The 21,854-nt window shown below is 47.8% G+C and overlaps 1 protein-coding gene across 1 annotated transcript; it reads left to right on the top strand.

Moving 5' to 3' along the window:
* Positions 1-52: 52 nt before the first annotated feature.
* LOC141178772 (dynein axonemal heavy chain 12-like) lies at positions 53-21,572 on the top strand. The gene is made up of 6 exons (XM_073660617.1): positions 53-144; positions 9,334-9,518; positions 9,810-9,930; positions 11,066-11,348; positions 16,039-16,156; positions 21,035-21,572. Exons 2-4 carry the CDS (start codon positions 9,378-9,380, stop codon positions 11,095-11,097), a joined length of 294 nt encoding a protein of 97 aa, XP_073516718.1. The 5' UTR covers positions 53-144; positions 9,334-9,377; the 3' UTR covers positions 11,098-11,348; positions 16,039-16,156; positions 21,035-21,572.
* Positions 21,573-21,854: the final 282 nt, after the last annotated feature.

Raw genomic sequence — 21,854 nt, 5'->3', positions numbered from 1 at the left:
AGCCCCGCCCCAATCTGCCCTATACCAGACACGCCCCCTACCAACGCCCCGCCTCCACTGCCATGACAACCGAATTATTTAATGGCAGAAAGAGAGACCTTATATGAGCAGAGAAGTAGCGGCCGGAGCGCGGGGTCCGCACAGGTGAGCGCCCCCATAACACAGTGTATGTACTGCACGTCAGCTCTATGGCAGACTGTCGCCAGATATATATATATATGTGTGTGTGTGTGTATATACAGTATATATGTGTATGTATATGCTGTATTACTGTATATATGTGTGTGTGTGTGTGTGTATATACAGTATATATGTGTATGTATATGCTGTATTACTGTATATATATTTGTGTGTGTGTGTATATACAGTATATATATGTGTATGTATATGCTGTATTACTGTATATATGCGTGTATATATGTACTAGCTATTAAACCCGTTCTACGCCCGGGTGGCGAGCATTTTTATTGGTATATGGTCTCCCATCCTGGTATTTGTGCTGCCCCCATCCTATTGTGGTATGCATGGTCCCTCCACCCCCCAATCCTGGTATTCATGGCACACCTCATTCCCCAATCATGATATGTATGGTCCCCTCACCCCCCAACCCTGGTATGCATGGCACACCTCACCCCCCAATCATGGTATGTATGGTCCCCTCACCCCCCAATCCTAGTATGCATGGCACACCTCATTCCCCAATCCTGGTATGCATGGTCCCCTCACCTCCCAATCCTGGTATACATGGCACCCCTCACCCCCCAATCCTGGTATGCATGGCACCCCTCACCCCCAATCCTGGTATACATGGTCCCCTCACCCCTCAATTCTGGTATACATGGCATCCCTCATTCCCCAGTCCTGGTATACATGGCACCCCTCACCCCCTAATTCTGGTATGCATGGTCCCCTCACCCCCCAATCCTGGTATGTATGGTCCCCTCACCCCCCAATTCTGGTATACATGGCATCCCTCATTCCCCAATCCTGGTATGCATGGTCACCTCACCTCCCAATCCTGGTATACATGGCACCCCTCACCCCCCAATCCTGGTATGCATGGCACCCCTCACCCCCAATCCTGGTATACTTGGCACCCCTCATTTCCCAATCCTGGTATGCATGGCACCCCTCACCCCCAATCCTGGTATGCATGGCACCCCTCATTCCCCAATCCTGGTATGCATGGCACCCCTCATTCCCCAATCCTGGTATGCATGGCACCCCTCATCCCCAATCCTGGTATGCATGCCCCCCCCCCCAATTCTGGTATACATGGTACCCCTCACCCCCAATCCTGGTATGCATGGTACCCCCTCATCCCTATTCTGGTATCTATGGTACCCCCTCACATCCCCAATCCTGGTATGCATGGCACCCCTCATCCCTATCCTGATATGCATGGCACCCCTCAGCCCCAATCCCGGTATGCATGGTCCCCTCACCCCCCAATTCTGGTATACATGGTACCCCTCACCCCCAATCCTGGTATGCATGGTACCCCCTCATCCCTATTCTGGTATCTATGGTACCCCCTCACATCCCCAATCCTGGTATGCATGGCACCCCTCATCCCTATCCTGATATGCATGGCACCCCTCACCCCCAATCCTGTTATGCATGGCACCCCTCACCCCCAATCCTGTTATGCATGGTCCCCTCACCCCCAATCCTGTTATGCATGGTCCCCTTACCCCCCAATCCTGGTATGCATGGCACCCCTCACCCCCCAATCCTGGTATGGATAGTCCCCTCACCCGCCAATCCTGGTATGTATGGTCCTCTCACCCCCCAATCCTGGTATGTATGGCACCCCTCACCCCCCAATCCTGGTATGTATGGCACCCCTCACCCCCCAATCCTGGTATGTATGGCACCCCTCATCCCTATCATGCTACACACACATACAAGAAAATAAACACTTATACTCACCTTTCTTCCCTGTGCTCCAGCGCTGTTTCCCGTTCTGCTGGAGGCCGGGGGAGGAGTGCGGCGCCGAAGTACGCGTGTGCTCATACCACGCTGTCCGGCTCCATTTTGCTGAAGACACATTGCAAATGTGTCTTCAGTAAAATGGCGCCGGATAGCGCTATGCGCATGTGCCGATTTCAATGCCTCCCTCTTCCCCCGGACTCCGGACCGAACAGAAGCGCCGCGGTAGCGCTCATCCCGGTCAGGTAAGTATGTAAGTATGGCGCCAGAGATCGCGGTATGTGTTCAGTGTATACGCATACCGTGATCTCCAGCACCATACACTCCTCTTACCTGTAACGGCTCCATGCGTTCTTCAGTCTGGAGCCAGACTGTGCAGGCGTGTCGCACTAGCGCAGACTATAAAGGCTTCAGACAGAGGGACGCTTGTAGCGTTATATTATAGATACTCTATATGTATGTATATATATATATATGTATACTGTATATGTGTATATGCATACTGTATGTATATATATATGTATACTGTATATGGGTGTGTATATATGTATACTGTATATGGGTGTGTATATGTATACTGTATATGGGTGTGTATATATGTATACTGTATGTGTGTGTATATATATGTATACTGTATATGTGTGTGTATATCTATACTGTGTATATATGTATACTGTATATGGGTGTGTATATATGTATACTGTATATAGGTGTATATATATGTATACTGTAGATGTGTGTATATGTATACTGTATATGGGTGTATATATGTATGCTGTATGTGTGTGTATATATATATGTACAGTGCTGGCCAAAAGTATTGGCACCCCTGCAATTCTGTCAGATAATACTCAGTTTCTTCCTGAAAATGATTGCAATCACAAATTCTTTGGTATTATTCTCTTCATTTAATTTGCTTGCAAGGAAAAACACAAAAGAGAATGAAGCAAAAATAAAATCATTGATCATTTCACACAAAACTCCAAAAATGGGCCGGACAAAAGTATTGGCACCCTCAGCCTAATACTTGGTTGCACAACCTTTAGCCAAAATAACTGCGAACAACCGCTTCCGGTAACCATCAATGAGTTTCTTACAATGCTCTGCTGGAATTGTAGACCATTCTTCTTTGGCAAACTTGTAGTGAGCTGGCCGTCTCTGGCTGTTCTGTGATAATTGATATAGAGCCTGTTACAGAAGTGATTACACAGGATGATGTTGCCACCTTGTGGCCAGAGGTTGCACCTGCGCAGGGTGTGATGACAGAGAAAAAGACTGAGCCTCCTGTGTCCCGCCCTAGAGAGTCACGTGACCAAAGTGGGAAGCAGGAAAAAGCGCGCGCAGAGTCTGCTGTGGTCTGTGAAAAGAGCCAGGACGGTGTGCAGGCCCTCGTGTGTGGCGCAGGAGAGACTCTCAACGTGATTTCTTCTATCTGACACCATATCCTCGGAGCCTTCCCCAGCTCCTGCACTGCTGAAGGATTCAGCTGTTACACTCCCTGCTACTGGAGTGTGGACTACATAAGGGGACCCACCAGAGCTTCTATCCGGATCAGAGAGACTGTAAGCGGGACCTCTGGCGAGAGGCCGAAGTATCCCTTCCTTTGTTTCCGCGAATTCTGCTGTTCCTGTTTTTTCTCCGGCTGGGACGCCTTCCTGCAAAGACAGACAGGCCTGCGACGGGGGACACATCCTTCTAGAGTAAAGGACTGGTAACGTGTGAGTAGGGACAGTGAGGGTCAGCTTATCAGTACACGTTATTACTGTGCATATTTACGGTTGTCATTTATTGTTTTTTTTTCTTTGCTGTGTTAAAAATGTATGCGAGTAAAGATACGGTTGTCAAGATAGAGTCTGTGTGTGGGTATCTTGCTGGGCCAGATCATAGATACCAATGCGCGGCCTTGCCCGCGGTCACTTCAAACTGCTCCAGGTCCCTGATATTTGAAGGGAGCCTTCTCCAAACTGCCATTTTGCGATCTCTCCACAGATGTTCTATGGTATTCAGGTCTGGACTCATTGCTGGCCACCTTAGAAGTCTCCAGTGCTTTCTCTAAAACCATTTTATAGTGCTTTTGGAAGTGTGTTTTGGGTCATTGTCCTGCTGGAAGACCCATGACCTCTGAGGGAAACCCAGCTTTCTCACACTGGGCCCTACATTATGCTGCAAAATTTGTTGGTAGTCTTCAGACTTCATAATGCCATGCACACGGTCAAGCAGTCCAGTGCCAGAGGCAGCAAAGCAACCCCAAAACATCAGGGAACCTCCGCCATGTTTGACTGTAGGGACCGTGTTCTTTTCTTTGAATGCCTCTTTTTTTTTCCTGTACACTCTATGTTGATGCTTTTTCCCAAAAAGCTCTACTTTTGTCTCATCTGACCAGAGAACATTCTTCCAAAACGTTTTAGGCTTTCTCAGGTAAGTTTTGGCAAACTCCAGCCTGGCTTTTTTATGTCTCGGGGTAAGAAGTGGGGTCTTCCTGGGTATCCTACCATACAGTCCCTTTTCATTCAGACGCCAACGGATAGTATGGGTTGACACTGCTGTACCCTCGGACTGCAGGGCAGCTTGAACTTGTTTGGATGTTAGTCGAGGTTCTTTATCCACCATCCGCACAATCTTGCGTTGAAATCTCTCGTCAATTTTTTTTTCCGTCCACATCTAGGGAGGTTAGCCACAGTGCCATGGGCTTTACACTTCTTGATGACACTGCGCACGGAAGACACAGGAACATTCAGGTCTTTGGAGATGGACTTGTAGCCTTGAGATTGCTCATGCTTCCTCACAATTTGGTTTCTCAAGTCCTCAGACAGTTCTTTGGTCTTCTTTCTTTTCTACATGCTCAATGTGGTATACACAAGGATACAGGACAGAGGCTGAGTCAACTTTAATCCATGTTAACTGGCTGCAAGTGTGATTTAGTTATTGCCAACACCTGTTAGGTGCCACAGGTAAGTTACATGTGCTGTTAATTACACGAATTAGAGAAGCATCACATGATTTTTCAAAGGGTGCCAATACTTTTGTCCACCCCCTTTTTTAGGTTTGGTGTGGAATTATATCCAATCTGGCTTTAGGACAATTCTTTTTGTGTTTTTTTCATTGAAGACAAATTAAATGAAGAGAATAATACCAAAGAATTTATGATTGCAATCATTTTCAGGAAGAAATTGAGCATTGTCTGACAGAATTGCAGGGGTGCCAATACTTTTGGCCAGCACTGTATACTGTATATGGGCGTGTGTATATATATATATATGTATACTGGTATGTGTGTGTATATGTGTGTATATATGTGTATATATGTATACTGTATATGTGTGTATATATGTATACTGTATATGTGTGTGTATATGTATACTGTATATGGGTGTGTATATATGTATACTGTATATGTGTGTATATATGTATACTGTATAAGTGTGTATATATATGTATGCTGTATGTGTGTGTATATATATGTATACTGTATATGTGTGTATATATATACTGTATATGGGTGTATATATATGTATACTGGTATATGTGTGTATATATGTATACTGTATATGTGTGTGTATATGTATACTGTATATGGGTGTGTATATATGTATACTGTATATGTGTGTATATGTATGCTGTATATGGGTGGATATATACAGTACAGACCAAAAGTTTGGACACACCTTCTCATTTAAAGATTTTTCTGTATTTTCATGACTATGAAAATTGTACATTCACACTGAAGGCATCAAAACTATGAATTACCACATGTGGAATTATATACTTAACAAAAAAGTGTGAAACAACTGAAAATATGTCTTATATTCTAGGTTCTTCAGAGTAGCCCCCTTTTGCTTTGATGACTGCTTTGCACGCTCTTGGCGTTCTCTTGATGAGCTTCTAGAGGTAGTCACCGGAAATGGTCTTCACCTCACAGGTGTGCCCTGTCAGGTTTAATATGATAAAGTGCTTTATTCTTTGTCAGGTCCAGGGGTCCTGTAGAATGTGAATCCCTGAGGAACAGCGTATCCTTGGCTTGTGCCAAGACAGAAGAAAAGTTGCTGAACACTTGGTACCCCAAAGTGATCAATCTATTTGCCAATCAAGATGCCCTGCAGTTGATTAATGCGGACAAATTGGATTCCTTTTATAACTGCGTCTCGACTAGCGGGGTGCCTCAAGGGTCTGTCTTGGGCCCTATATTATTTAATATATTTATTAATGATCTAGTGGAAGGGTTGCATAGTAAAATAGCAATATTTGCAGATGATACTAAACTTTGTAACGTAGTTAATACAGATGAGGATAGGGCACAGCTACAGGAGGATTTAGATAAATTGGGGAGTTGGGCCAAAAAATGGCAAATGGGGTTCAATGCCGATAAATGTAAGGTCATGCACATGGGAAAGAAAAACAGCAGTCACCCATACATATTAAATGGGAAACCGTTGGGGAAATCTGACATGGAGAAGGACCTGGGCGTCTTGGTTAACAGCAAATTAAATTGGAGTGCCCAGTGTCAGGCAGCAGCTGCGAAGGCAAATAGAGTCATGGCATGCATCAGAAGAGGAATAGGGGCATATGATGAGAACATTGTTCTTCCTCTGTATAAAGCGCTGGTAAGGCCGCACTTAGAATATTGTGCACAGTTCTGGGCTCCGGTACTCAGGAAAGACATATTGGAGCTAGAGAGGGTACAAAGGAGGGCGACTAAGGTAATAAAGGGAATGGAGGGACTAGAATACCCAGAGAGGTTGTCCAAATTAGGCCTATTTACGTTGGAAAAGAGAAGGCTTAGGGGAGACCTCATAAACATGTATAAATACATCAGGGGGCTGTACAGAGATCTCTCCCATGACCTGTTTATACCAAGGATGGTGACAAAGACGAGGGGGCACACTATGCGTCTGGAGGAAAGGAGGTTCCTGCACCAGCATAGAAGGGGATTCTTTACGGTCAGAGCTGTGAGACTCTGGAATTCTCTGGGAGAGGAAGTGGTGATGTCCAACTCACTTAATGAGTTCAAGAGAGGACTGGACGCCTTTCTTGAGAACAATAAAATTACATCTTATGCTTAGTGATAGTTAATTAATCCAGGGATTTAATCTGACTGCCAGATTGGAGTCGGGAAGTGAATTTTTCCTCAATGATGTAAATTGGCCTATACCGCATGGTTTTTTTTTGCCTTCCCCTGGATCAACGCTGCGGAATAGCTGCAGTGCACAAGAAATAGGCTGAACTGGATGGACGCTTGTCTTTTTTCGGCCTTTTAAACTATGTAACTATGTAACACTTATGTCCAAGCAGGTAAAGGCGGCTGCAAGATCCGTGATATATAAGGATTCATGTTCATTATTGTATCTCTGGATCAGACATAGACTCAGAGTGATACAACTAAATAGACCCTATAGGGGTAAAGTTGGCATATCCGGGGGGAAATATATCCCAGATTTGCCAAACTGAGCCAACTCATGAAACACATGGGTACATAGGAGAAGAAAGAGTTAATTGGCGTAAAAAATATAAATTTTTATTCCATCAAGTTAAAAAACGTACATAGTAAAAAGAGAAATGACATAATACGGATAGTATAAAGACACTAATTAGATTACCAATGTAGCAAGATATGTTACAAAGTATACATATATGGTCACGCATATGGTCACAGTGGGACATGAGCAATATAGATAATATAGCATAAGGTTAGTATATCAAGACAATCCAATGAGTGTAATAATATATCAAAAAGTAATCCATAAGTATTCCATAGTCATTGGATTTACACTTGCCATATGCATCAGGTATCCATCTAAATAATGCTCCTGCCCACAAATAATCAGATACATGTCACATAAAACATTTTTTAAGGTAGTCTCTTACCACAAAGAGTGCCAAAAAGGAGGGTAAAGTGCATAAAGGAACGCACAGTGGCAGAGTGGTATTCCCATCTCATATATTTATGGCACTTCCACAGTCTGAGGACGCACATTCGGCTGAAGTATATTGCTGCGCAGGGACATGCCGGGTCCCTGAGCTGCAATGCATGCCGCCAGCCAATCAAAGGCCAGTAGCTGATGTCGGCGTGCCAGTCACGAGCGACGCATGGAAGTGACGTCATGCGCTGCCCTTGCCGGCACACTGAAATCAGCTACAGAAGAAGACGCCGCATGTCGTGGGAGCGCAGGAAGGTAAGAAGAATCATTTATTTTTGTTTATTTAATGTATTAGAAAAGAACGACAGAACATTATACCAGGAAAGGGCCAAGGATGGGGAGCATTAGACAAGGAAGGGGCTCAGGGTGGGGAGAATTAGACAAGGAAGGGGCCCAGGATGGGGAGCATTATATAAAGAAGGGGCCCAGGATGGGGAACATTATACAAGGAAAGGGCCCAGGATAGGGAGCATTATACCAGAATGGGGGTCATTATACCATGACATGGGCCAGGATGAAGGACATTACACCAGGAAGGGCACAAGGATGGAGGTCATTATACCAGAATGGGGCCTAGGATGGGGGACAGGATACCAGGATGGAGGACATTGTTATAGGATGGGGGACATTGTACCAGGATTGGGGACATTGTTACAGGAAGGGGCCAGGATGGGGGACATTATTACAGTAAGAGGCCCAGGACCAAGGACATTATACCAGGAAGGAGCCCAGGATTGGGACGTTATTGCTGAAAGGGGCTCAGGATGCGGGGTATTATACACAGAAGGTGGATATTATAACAGGAAGAGGCCCAGGATCGGGGATATTATAACAGGAAGGGGCGCAGGATGGGGAACATTATACCAGGAAGGGGCCTAGAATGAGAGACATTATTATAGGATGGGGCTACAATGGGAAACATCCAAGGCAGGGACGAACACGCGCATCATTATCGGATCTAGAATGCTACAAGGGCCCATACATCTGACCAACATGCTGGTGGGGGCCCAGGTCCAAATTTTGCACATCTGCAGGAACATGGCATATGGCTTAACAGTATGTCATATGTTGGGAAGGGGTTAAGCTACAGCACATTACATAGCCTCTTGCAGCTATATCAATGGAAAAATTAAAAAATGTATGGCTTTTTGAAGAAGGGAAGGAAAAAATGCAAAACAAAAAATTATCCGGTCCTGAAGGGATTAAGGATTTCCCACCCACAGTAAATGTTGTCACTCAGCTTAAAATCTTCACTTGCTTATTAGCAGAAGCTAAGGTTTCATTAGGATCTCCGAGGCTAAAGTTACATGCGGCTCCAGCTTACATGTAAAGGGGATGGTATCAAGGAGTCTCACCAAACTTTCCCTACAAATGTCCAACATTTCAGAATTCATATCCATTGATAATTTATCTTCTAAAATGATAGCATTTTTTTTCTATCCTTTTCATTTTATGTGTAATTAACTTTTTGCTTTCCTCCTTTAAGCAATGGGAGGAACGACTGATAAGGATCCAGGAAACCATTGATGAATGGCTGAAGGTGCCGACCCAGTGGCTTTAATCTTCTCTTCTGAGGACATCATGCAGCAAATGCCTGAAGAAGGACGCTTATTCCAGACTGTGGACAGAAACTGGAGAGAGATCATGAAACATTGCGTTAAAGACCCGAAGGTAAATGGATGCTTCATGGTGGACTGATACAAGAAAGCACGGTCATCTTGCATCCAGGATTGATGTTTTCCAAGAGTCCGTGTCCTGATGCTTCCATCACAAGGATCCCGGGTTATGGGGCTCCGCACTGCCTGGACTCCAGCCTCCCGCATCTTCTATTTTCTATCCAAATAGGTTCTAATTTTTCTTTTAATATAAACTATTGGCACAATAGTCAATGAATGTGACCTTTTTTCAGTCTCTATAACTATATAATGGAATCTTACTTATGGGCTATCTACTTTGTTTTAGGTTTTAAGCGCCACTTCTCTGACCGGACTTCTGGAGAAACTTCAGGACAGCAATGTGCTTCTGGATAAAATCATGAAAGGGCTGAATGCCTATCTGGAGAAGAAGAGGCTTTTTTCCCACGGTATAGTCCTTTCACTTGTTGCAATGATTGTATATATTCCTTAAATATTTTTTTTTCTTATTTAAACGCATTGAAATCATTTTTGTAATTGGATTTCATTAATAATTTTGCACTGTTTGCCTTCTATTGGCTCTGTGTTGCGCTGGCTATTGGACTTATTTTTAATCGGTCTTTTTTCAGCTCCTCTTAGCCGATTTATGACCACAGATCACATCAAAGCTGAATGTGCAGGAAACAAAAAGCCTAACGGTGCAACATTTTTAATGAAACTGAATTGTCGCAAATACTCGCAATTAAATGGGTATTCCCATCTCCAAGATCCTATCCCAATATGTAGTAGGCGTAGTAATAATAATAATATTAGCAAATACCTCCAATTAGAAGTGTAGTATAGTTCTTCTGATTCACTATGTCGCTTTCCCCATGTGCAAGGCATTGCAGTAGCTTCGGTATCCATGGTTACGACCACTCATATAGTGACAGTTATTTGCTAGTGGTCGTAACCTAAGCTACTGCAATGCCCTGCACATGGGGTAAGCGACAAAACAAATCAGAAGAACTATACTAAACTTCTAATTGGAGGTATTTGCTAATATTATTATTATTACGCATACTACATATTGGGGTAGAATCCTGGAGATGGGAATACACATTTCAGTTAAATAAAAAAAAGTTCCCAAAGCTGGATAGCCCCATAAAGCTAACCATACGCATGACATATGAGATACCCGTGGTCTGAATGGTTATTTGGCTATTTCTCCTGACTCCCACCTATTCTGCTGAACAGTCATGTGGTTTTAATGGGGAGAGAGGAGAAAGTCGGTACTGGACACCTCCGGCAGCGGGTTATCTCCCCTGAGAACCAAAAGACCGAGTATTGAAATCCCATCTGCCCGATCCTTCTGGCCCTGACATCCTCTATCGGGGGAGAGTCAGGAGACCCCCATACACATCAGTGGGTAGGCCGGTCCTGCTGCAATCGTCAGGTTTAAACTATTTTAATCCAATGTGTATGGGGACTGAGTCTTTACTTTAAAGCTTTGCTTTTCTATTTTCTCACATAGACACTAATACAAATGGCGCCTGACCCAATACTTTAATGACATCTTTATCATATTGTGCATTTTCGCTTTAGCTTTTTCTTCCTGTCCAACGACGAAATGCTAGAAATTCTCTCTGAGACTAAAGATCCTCTGCGGGTCCAACCACATCTAAAGAAGGGCTTTGAAGGCATCGCAAAGCTGGAGTTCCTTCCTAACCTGGACATCAAAGCCATGTACAGCACCGAGGGGGAACGCGTAGAGCTCATCCAGACCATCTCCACCTCCGAGGCTCGGGGGGCCGTGGAGAAGTGGCTCATCCAAGGGGAAGATGTCATGTTAAGGAGCGTGCATGATGTTATTGCTCGGTCACGAATGGTACGGATCTACCTACAGACCAAAAGCATTAATTGGAACTAATCTAGTCTATATATATAATCGTCTTATCCCGTCTGTCTGTCTGTCTGTGTGTCTGTCTGTCCAGGAAATCCCGCGTCGCTCATTGGTCCGGCAGCGGCCAATCAGCGCCGGGGGATTTCTAAAAAAAGATGGCGGCCGTTAGCGGCTCATCTGCGGGACGGAGCTGAGCGGCGATGCAGCCGGGAGATGACCGGCGCAAGGCGCTCATCTCCCGGCCGGCAACAGCAGAAGGAACCCGACCGACGGACCCATCTGCGGGATGGAGATGCAGCCGGAAGATGAGCGCCGCGAGGCGCTCATCTCCCGGCCGGTAGCAGCGGAAGGACCGCCGGCGTCGCTGACCTCCATGCGGAAGGGAGGACCGGGGAGCGGCGCTGCGGGTCGGGATACTTCTGCTGTGAGCGCCCGCTATGTCCCGGGTTCTCGCAGCGGAAGTAGCCGCACAGGCAGCGCCGCTCCCCGGTCCTCACCAAGACGATTCGATGATTGATCGCGGTCTTCGGACCCGACCAATCACTGATCTTAGCGCAAAACTTAAACACCGCTGTGCTGATTGGTCGCCGACGCTGCCCGCGACCAATCACCGATCTTGGCTCCACATTTAAACACCGCTGTGGTGATTGGTCGCGGCCGATATTTAAATTTGGCGCCAAAATCGGTGATTGGTCGCGGCCGATATTTCAATTTGGCGCCCAAATCGGTGATTGGTCGCGGTCAGCGTCCGCGACCAATCAGCACAATAGTGTTTAACTTTGGCACCAAGATCAGTCATTGGTCGCGGGCCAAGACAGCGACCAATCACCGATTTGTGCGGCACTTTTAAATAGCGTCCGTGACCAATTGGATGTCAGCGCCACTCCCCGGTCCTCCCTTCACACCCTAGCCGCATGGATGTCAGCGCCGCTCCCCGGTCCTCCCTTCACACCCTAGCCGCATGGATGTCAGCGGCGCTGCCTGTGCGGATACTTCCGCTCCGAGAACCTGGGACATGAGCGGGCGCTCGCAGCAGAAGTATCTGGACTCGCAGCGCCGCTCCCCGGTCCTCCCTTCACACCCTAGCCGCTGATGTCCCCACTGTATCCGCATGGTCTTACAAAGGTCCGGACATTTGTGTTAAAAATCGCTGATTGGTCGCTGGCGCTGCCCGCGACCAATCACCGATTTGGGCGCCAAATTTAAATATCAGCCGCGACCAATCAGCACAGCGGTGTTTAAATGTGGAGCCAAGATCGGTGATTGGTCGCGGCCGATATTTAAATTTGGCGCCCAAATCGGTGATTGGTCGTGGGCAGCGCCAGCGACCAATCAGCGATTTTTAACACAAATGTCCGGACCTTTGTAACACCATGCGGATACTGTGGGGACATCAGCGGCTAGGGTGTGAAGGGAGGACCGGGGAGCGGCGCTGCGGGTCGGGATACTTCTGCTCCGAGCGCCCGCTCATGTCCCGGGTTCTCGCAGCGGAAGTATCCGCACAGGCAGCGCCGCTGACATCCATGCGGCTAGGGTGTGAAGGGAGGACCGGGGAGCGGCGCTGACATCCAATTGGTCGCGGACGCTATTTAAAAGTGCCGCACAAATCGGTGATTGGTCGCGGTCTTGGCCCACAACCAATCACGGATCTTGCCGCAAAAGTTAAACACTACGGTGCTGATTGGTCGCGGACGCTGACAGCGACCAATCACCGATTTGGGCGCCACATTCAAATATCGGCCGCGACCAATCACCGATCTTGGCTCCACATTTAAACACCGCTGTGCGGATTGGTCGCGGACGCTATTTAAATGTGGCACCAAAATCGGTGATTGGTCGCGCCCAGCGTCGGCGACCAATCAGCACAGCGGTGTTTAAATGTGGAGCCAAGATCGGTGATTGGTCGCGGCCGATATTTGAATGTGGCGCCCAAATCGGTGATTGGTCGCTGTCAGCGTCCGCAACCAATTAGCACCGTAGTGTTTAACTTTGGCCGCAAGATCAGTGATTGGTTGCGGGCCAAGTCGGCGACCAATCACCGATTTGTGCGGCACATTTAAATAGCGGCCGCGACCAATTGGATGTCAGCGCCGCTCCCCGGTGCTCCCTTCACGCCCTAGCCGCATGGATGTCAGCGCCGCTGCCTGTGCGGATACTTCCGCTCCGAGAACCCGGGACATGAGCGGGCGCTCGCAGCAGAAGTATCCCGACCCGCAGCGCCGCTCCCCGGTCCTCCCTTCACACCCTAGCCGCTGATGTCCCCACAGTATCCGCATGGTGTTACAAAGGTCCGGACATTTGTGTTAAAAATCGCTGATTGGTCGCTGACGCTGCCGCCGACCAATCACCGATTTAGGCGCCAAATTTAAATATCGGCCGCGACCAATCACCGATCTTGGCTCAACATTTAAACACCGCTGTACTGATTGGTCGCGGACGCTATTTAAATGTGCCGCCAAAATTGGTGATTGGTCGCGCACAGCGTCGGCGACCAATCAGCACAGCGGTGTTTGAATTTGCCGCCAAGATCGGTGATTGGTCGCGGCCAGCGCCAGCGACCAATCAGCGATTTTTAACACAGATGTCCTGACCTTTGTAACACCATGCGGATACTGTGGGGACATCAGTGGCTAGGGTGTGAAGGGAGGACCGGGGAGCGGCGCTGCGAGTCCGGATACTTCTGCTGCGAGCGCCCGCTCATGTCCCGGGTTCTTGCAGCGGAACTATCCGCACAGGCAGCGGCGCTGACATCCATGCGGCTAGGGTGTGAAGGGAGGACCGGGGAGCGGCGCTGACATCCAATTGGTCGCGGCCGCTATTTAAATTTAAATGTGGCGCCAAAATCGGTGATTGGTTGCGCCCAGCGTCGGCGACCAATCAGCACAGCGGTGTTTAAATGTGGAGCCAAGATCGGTGATTGGTCGCGGCCGATATTTAAAATTGGCGCCCAAATCGGTGATTGGTCGCGGGCAGCGCCAGCGACCAATCAGCGATTTTGAACACAAATGTCCGGACCTTTGTAACACCCTGCGGATACTGTGGGGACATCAGCGGCTAGGGTGTGAAGGGAGGACCGGGGAGCGGCGCTGCGGGTCGGGATACTTCTGCTCCGAGCGCCCGCTCATGTCCCGGGTTCTCGCAGCGGAAGTAGCCGCACAGGCAGGGGCGCTCCCCTGTCCTCTCTAATACGATTCCACTCCCCGCTCCTCACCAATACGATTCGCTGATTGGTCGCGCTCTCCACACCCGACCAATCAGTGATCTTGGCGCTAAAGTTAAACACCGCTCTGCTGATTGGTCGCGTCCGCTGCCCGCAACCAATCACCGATTTGGGCACCACATTTAAATAGCGGCCGCGACCATTCACCGATCTTGCCGCCACATTTAAACACTGCTGTGCTGATTGGACGCGGACGCCGGACGCGTCCAATAAACGAGATTGGCGACAAATTTAAGCAACGCTCTGCTGATTGATCGCGGTCGCTGGCCGAGATCAATCAGCAGTATTGGCGCAAAATTTAAACAACGCTCTGCTGATTGGTCGCGGTTGTCGGCCGTGACCAGTCAGCAGTATTGGCGCCAAATTTAAACCTCACTCTGCTGATTGGTCGCAACCACCGGCCGCGACCAATCTGCGTTTTTGGTGCCAAATTTAAACAACGCTCTGCTGATTGGTCACGGTCACCGGCCGAGACCAATCAGCAGCATTGGGGCCACATGTAAACCCCGCTGTGCTGATTGGTCGCGGTCGCCGGCAAAGACCCATCAGCATTATTGGTGCCAAATTTAAACCCTGCTCTGCTGATTGGTCGCAGCCGCCAGCCGCGATTAATCAGCGATTTTGGTGCCAAATTTAAACACCGCACTGCTGATTGGTCGCGGCCGCCAGCCGCGACCAATCAGCGAGATTGGCGCCAAATTTAAACACCGCTCTGCTGATTGGTCGCGGCCGCCATCCGCGACCAATCAGCGAGATTGGCGCCAAATTTAAACAACGCTCTGCTGATTGTTCGCTGTCGCCGGCCTCGACCAATCAGCGATTTTGGCGCCAAATTTAAAGAATGCTCTGCTGTTTGGTCGCGGCCGGCGACCAATCTGTGATTTTGGCGCCGAATTTAAACCCCGCTCTGCATCGCTCTGCTGATTGGTCGCGGTCGGCGGCCATGACCAGTCAGCAGTATTGGCGCCAAATTTAAACACCGCTCGGCTGATTGGTCGCGACTAATCAGCGATTTTGGTGCCAAATTTAAACACGGTCTCCAGTCCTCACTAACACGGTTCGCTGATTGGTCGCGGCCGCCGCCCGCGACCAATCATCGATATTGCCGCCAAATTTAAACACCGCTTTGCTGATTGGTCGCGGTTGCCGAACGCGACCAATCAGCGATTTTGGCGCCAAATTTAAACACAGCTCTGCTGATTGCACCCGGTCGGCCGCATACCTATTCTAGAATACCCGATGCATTAGAATCGGGCCACCATCTAGTTCTTTTATATTTGTATAAGATTATTTGGCGGCAGTGAATGATTTGTGGATGATGTATCTCTTGCAATAGAGCCAGGTAGCAGATCTTCTACCTGCAATCGGTAGAAATGAATTTGCTAGATAATACTAGTAAGGTTGTCCCTCTCTTAAATGCTTCTGTCAACGTAATTTAACTTTCTTTTTTAAAAGGCATACCCTGCGACTGCAAGAAAAGACTGGGTGAGGGAATGGCCGGGACAGGTCGTGCTCTGTGTGTCTCATGTTCTGGACAAGTGAAGTGCATGAAGCTATCGACAGTGGCCCGGAGGTACGGCATAAGCTCCTTTACTGATCAAGGTTGCTTCACTATAAACAGTCATGGCCGGAAGTGTTGGCACCCTTGAAGTTGTTCCAGAAAATGAAGTATTTTTCCATAAAAAATTGCATGTGTATTTTCTGTTATACACATGTTTATTTCCTTTGTATGTATTGGAACAACACAAAAAAAGGCAAATTGGATATAATTTCACACAAAACCCCATAAATGGGTCGGACAAAATTGTTGGCATCTTTCCAAAATTGTGGGTAAACAATTTTGTTTCAAGCATGTGATGCTCGTTCAAAGTCACCTGTGGCAAGTAAAAGGTGCGGGCAATATGAAAATCACACCTGAAACCTGATACAAAGGGGAAAAGTTGACTCAGTCTTTGCGTTGTTACGTGCCACACTAAGCAGGGAGAACAGAAAGAGGAGAAGAGAACTGTCTGAGGACTTGAGAACCAAAATTGTTGACTAATATCTTCTTTTTGTGTTGCTCCAATATACACAAATGAAATAAACATGTGAACAACAAAACGTGTAATTGTAATAATTTTCTGGGAGAAATACATATATATACATTCATAGACAGACTTCATGAGTTCTCCTGCTAATAGACTGTCATACCCAGAGACGCAGCTTATAGGAGTTTCCAGGGGGGGATATACCATTGGTGCAACAGAGGTAAGGGGACCCACATTCACATCCAAAGATGCAAGCAGCTTATTTCACAGTACGTTATTAGACTGCAAAGAGCCCATGTAGTGTTCTTGCCCAGGGGTCTTCTCCTGGGGGTTGCAGTTGTACAGCGGCTCAATATCTTGAAGGTACCCAAAAGGCTCCATAGTATTGTTGGGATTTTGCATTGATTCATGCATCTTGTCTAGAGATGCGCAACTAAATTTGCAGGACCTTGGTCTAAGAGAGCAGGTTAGTAGTCTGTGGCTGTTGGATGGGAGCCTTGCTAACCGCCTCTTACATGCCGGCATCCCTGGCTCCTCTTTTGATTAGCCGGCCAGGCGTGATGTCATTTGTGCCTCACACCACAACTATGACATCGACATCAAAAGAGGAGCCGGAGATGCCGGTTCACGGGGCTCCGGTCCTGCGGCCGTGGAATACTGACCGGACTGTTGGACCAGAGTCCTGCAAATCCATTCGCTCATCTCTACTCTCGTCATATCTACCAATAAGGGAAGACATTGTATGGGATTTCCCATAATACCAGCATAAAATTAATCCATCTGCATTGAGTTTTCCATGCTGTTTGTAGCAGGGTTTTATAGAGGTACATCTGGGTATTTGGAGCAATTTGCGAGGAGGCAAATTGTCCCAGCAGACTCGCAGCACATTGGGGGCTCTCGTCACCATAGAGGGGCACGCTCGTGACGTGGTCAGGGAAATGATCGAAACAGGTTTGTGCAAACATCATGGCTGGCAGCAAACTTTCCAATACCATGTTCTATTTATTATACACTACATGGAGAAAGGTATTGTGCCCCCTCCACATTACACCTACAGGGGCTTTTATGGCCTCCTATTCTAATCCATATCCAGGATGTTAATATGGAGTCCGTCCCTCTACAGATATCACAGCTCAGTATGCCGAGCACCTTCATACATTTCACCATATTCCTATGTTCTTTCCATATCTATGTTATGTTCCCCCCTCTTTTCTTTGAGTTTTCATAGGACACAATTGATCTTGTCACAGTAAAGCAATCTTGGGGTGTACTTACAATGACGTCTATGGGGCAGTAGTCATTTCTGCATATTGAGATGGTGGTCCCTATATAGGAATGTTTTGGCATCTGTAGGTGTCGGCATCCCCTGTATATGACTCATTGCCACAATTGATCTTCTTTATAGTCAGTGGTTTGGATGGCCTAGGTGCGGTGTGTAATATTTTCTATCAATGGTGTGTGCGCCCTCCTCTGTGCAGTGTCGTTCTATAACCATGGATGGACTAATAAAGGGGTTTTATGTCAATTCCTTTAATGACCTTTTGTTCGGTTTCTTTGTAGGTATTATGTCATTCTCCGAGTGGTCAGCCATTCTAAGCCTGAGCAGACATATGGCAATGTAATTGATGTGTGCCTGACATTGTTCTTCCCTATGTGGCGGTGACATATTTATGCTGCCATTCTCCAGTATTTGTTCTAATTAATCATCCTAAAGGTGTTTAGTGGGGTTGAGGTTGAGAACGTGTGGGAAACAGTTCTGCTCTTCTATTCCCTTAGGGTTGGAAGCTACAATTGTTTAAAATGTCTTGTGCTGAAGCATTAAGATATCTTTTCACTGGAACTAAGGGGCCTAGACCACCCCCTAAAAACAAGGCCATACCTCCACCACCAAACTGCCCAGCGGGCACAATGCAGTTAATAGGGTAACGTTCTCCTGGCATTCACCAAATCCAGACTCGTCCATCAGATGCCAGATAGAGAAGTGTGATCCGTCACTGCACAGAACAGGTCTCCTCCAGAGTCCTGTGGTGGCGGCTTCACACCACTCCATCCGACGCTCGGCATCGTGCTTGGTGATGTAAGGCTGCATGCAGCTGCTCGGCCATAAAGCTCCAGGCGGGGGCGCAGTGTTTGTGGTGATGTTGTTACCAAAGTAGATCTGGACTCTGCAGTTATGGAGTCAGGAGAGCGTTCTGCCCTCTGCTCCTCAGCACTCAGTGACCCCGCTCTGTAATGTTCTGGGGTCTCCTGAGTTGCTGCAGTTCCTTCCACTCCTTAATAATATCACTCACATGTGATGGGGGAAGATTTAGGAGGGAAGAAATGTAATATCCAGACTTGTTACCCCAGTGGCTCCTATTACAGGACCGCGCTGGTATCAGAGAGCTCTGCACCACCAGCCGTTCTGTCATATGTTAGTAACAGCACACCGCATGGGAGGGCGGATGTTATACACCGGGGGGCGTGGGGATTGATGTTATACACTGGTGGGGGGCGAGAGTCTTAATGTTATACAAGGCCGAGGGGCCAGATGTTATACCCTAGGGGTACGAGGGGCTAGATGTTATACTGTCCGAGGGCTGGATGTTATACACTGAGGAGCAAGGGGACGGATATTATATACCGGGGTGAGGGGACGGATATTATACACCGGGGGGCGTGGGGACGGATATTATACACCAGGGGCGAGGGGACGGATATTATACACCAGGTGCGAGGGGACGGATATTATACACCAGGGGTGAGGGGACAGATATTATACACCAGGTGCGAGGGGACGGATATTATACACCAGGGGCGAGGGGACGGATATTATTCACCAGGGGTGAGGGGACGGATATTATACACCAGGGGCGAGGGGACGGATATTATACACCAGGGGCGGGGGGACGGATATTATACACCGGGGCGAGGGGACGGATATTATACACCGGGGGGCGTGGGGACGGATATTATACACCAGGGGCGAGGGGACGGATATTATACACCAGGTGCGAGGGGACGGATATTATACACCAGGTGCGAGGGGACGGATATTATACACCAGGGGCGAGGGGACGGATATTATACACCAGGTGCGAGGGGACGGATATTATACACCAGGGGCGAGGGGACGGATATTATACACCAGGTGCGAGGGGACGGATATTATACACCAGGGGTGAGGGGACAGATATTATACGCAAGGTGCGAGGGGACGGATATTATTCACCAGGGGCGAGGGGACGGATATTATACACCAGGGGCGAGGGGACGGATATTATTCACCAGGGGCGGGGGGACGGATATTATACACCAGGTGCGAGGGGACGGATATTATACACCAGGGGTGAGGGGACAGATATTATACACCAGGTGCGAGGGGACGGATATTATTCACCAGGGGCGAGGGGACGGATATTATACACCAGGGGTGAGGGGACGGATATTATACACCAGGGGCGAGGGGACGGATATTATTCACCAGGGGCGGGGGGACGGATATTATACACCAGGTGCGAGGGGACGGATATTATACACCAGGGGTGAGGGGACAGATATTATACACCAGGTGCGAGGGGACGGATATTATTCACCAGGGGCGAGGGGACGGATATTATACACCAGGTGCGAGGGGACGGATATTATACACCAGGGGTGAGGGGACAGATATTATACACCAGGTGCGAGGGGACGGATATTATTCACCAGGGGCGAGGGGACGGATATTATACACCAGGGGCGAGGGGACGGATATTATACACCAGGGGCGGGGGGACGGATATTATACACCGGGGCGAGGGGACGGATATTATACACCGGGGGGGCGAGAGGCCAGATGTTATACACAAGGGGGAGGGAGCGAGGGGACAGATGTTATACACCGGGGCTGGGGGCCGGATATTATGCAAAGAAGGGCTTGGGGTTGGATGTTATACAGTGGGGTTGAGGGGATGGATTTTATACACTGGCGGGGGGGGCGAGGGGACGGATATTATACACCGGGGGGGCGAGAGGCCGGATGTTATACACCAGGGGGAGGGAGCGAGGGGACAGATGTTATACACCGGGGCTGGGGGCCGGATGTTATACCCTGGGGGCCAGATGTTATGCAATGGAGCGCTTGGGGTTGGATGTTATACAGTGGGGTTGAGGGGATGGATTTTATACACTGGCGGGGGGGGCGAGGGGAGAGATGTTATACTAAACTAGGGCCGAGGGGTGGATGTTATACACCGGGGGAGGCGAGAGGCCGGATTTTATAAACTGGGGGCTGAGAGTCCGGATGTTATACACCGTGGGCAATGGGACTAAATGAAAAAAGCAGAATTCGGTGACTAGGAGTTTTGTCCTATAATGTATGTGCATTTGCCTTCCCTTTAGAAACTCTCCCTTGTGATTCTGCAGTGTCTTAGAGGTTGACTATCTTTTCCTACATTCCTCAGGAGTTTCTCATGAACAGACTTCCGGTGGCTTGCCCAACTCCGCTATTACTGGGAGAATGAGAATGCGAGAGTGCGAATCATCAACTGCAATGTGAAGTCCGCCTATGAGTACCTGGGCAGCTCCCCACGCCTGGTCATCACTCCGCTCACTGACCGATGCTAGCGGACTCTGCTATGATGTGATGGGTTATGCTCAGAAATGTTTTTGACTTTTGTATGATGCATGAAACTTATTAGCAATTATTATTGATATTTCATACCAGTTCTTTCATGTTTCATTGGTAGATCGGTGCTTTTTATCTAAATCTTGGTGGAGCTCCAGAAGGTCCGGCCGGCACAGGAAAAACTGAGACCACCAAAGATTTGGCCAAGGCGCTGGCCGTGCAGTGTGTGGTCTTTAACTGCTCTGATGGTTTGGACTACATAGCAATGTCAAAGGTACATACAATGTTAAGCTGCTCCATTGCAGATAATAAACTGACTCCATCCGATGTTCTGCTGACATCTTTTGATTATATAGTACAGACCAAAAGTTTGGACACACCTTCTCATTTAAAGATTTTTCTGTATTTTCATGACTATGAAAATTGTACATTCACACTGAAAGCATCAAAACTATGAATTAACACATGTGGAATTATATACTTAACAAAAAAGTGTGAAACAACTGAAAATATGTCTTATAGTCTAGGTTCTTCAAAGTAGCCACCTTTTGCTTTGATGACTGCTTTGCACACTCTTGGCATTCTCTTGATGAGCTTCAAGAGGTAGTCACCGGAAATGGTTTTCACTTCACAGGTGTGCCCTGTCAGGTTTAATA

Source organism: Phyllobates terribilis, unplaced genomic scaffold, assembly GCF_046119375.1.
Source record: "Phyllobates terribilis strain yellow unplaced genomic scaffold, ASM4611937v1 Scaffold_30__1_contigs__length_15301838, whole genome shotgun sequence".
Classification (NCBI taxonomy): Eukaryota; Metazoa; Chordata; class Amphibia; order Anura; family Dendrobatidae; genus Phyllobates; species Phyllobates terribilis.
Note: the sequence above shows the minus strand (reverse complement) of the source record. Positions and strands in the feature narration are given on the sequence as shown.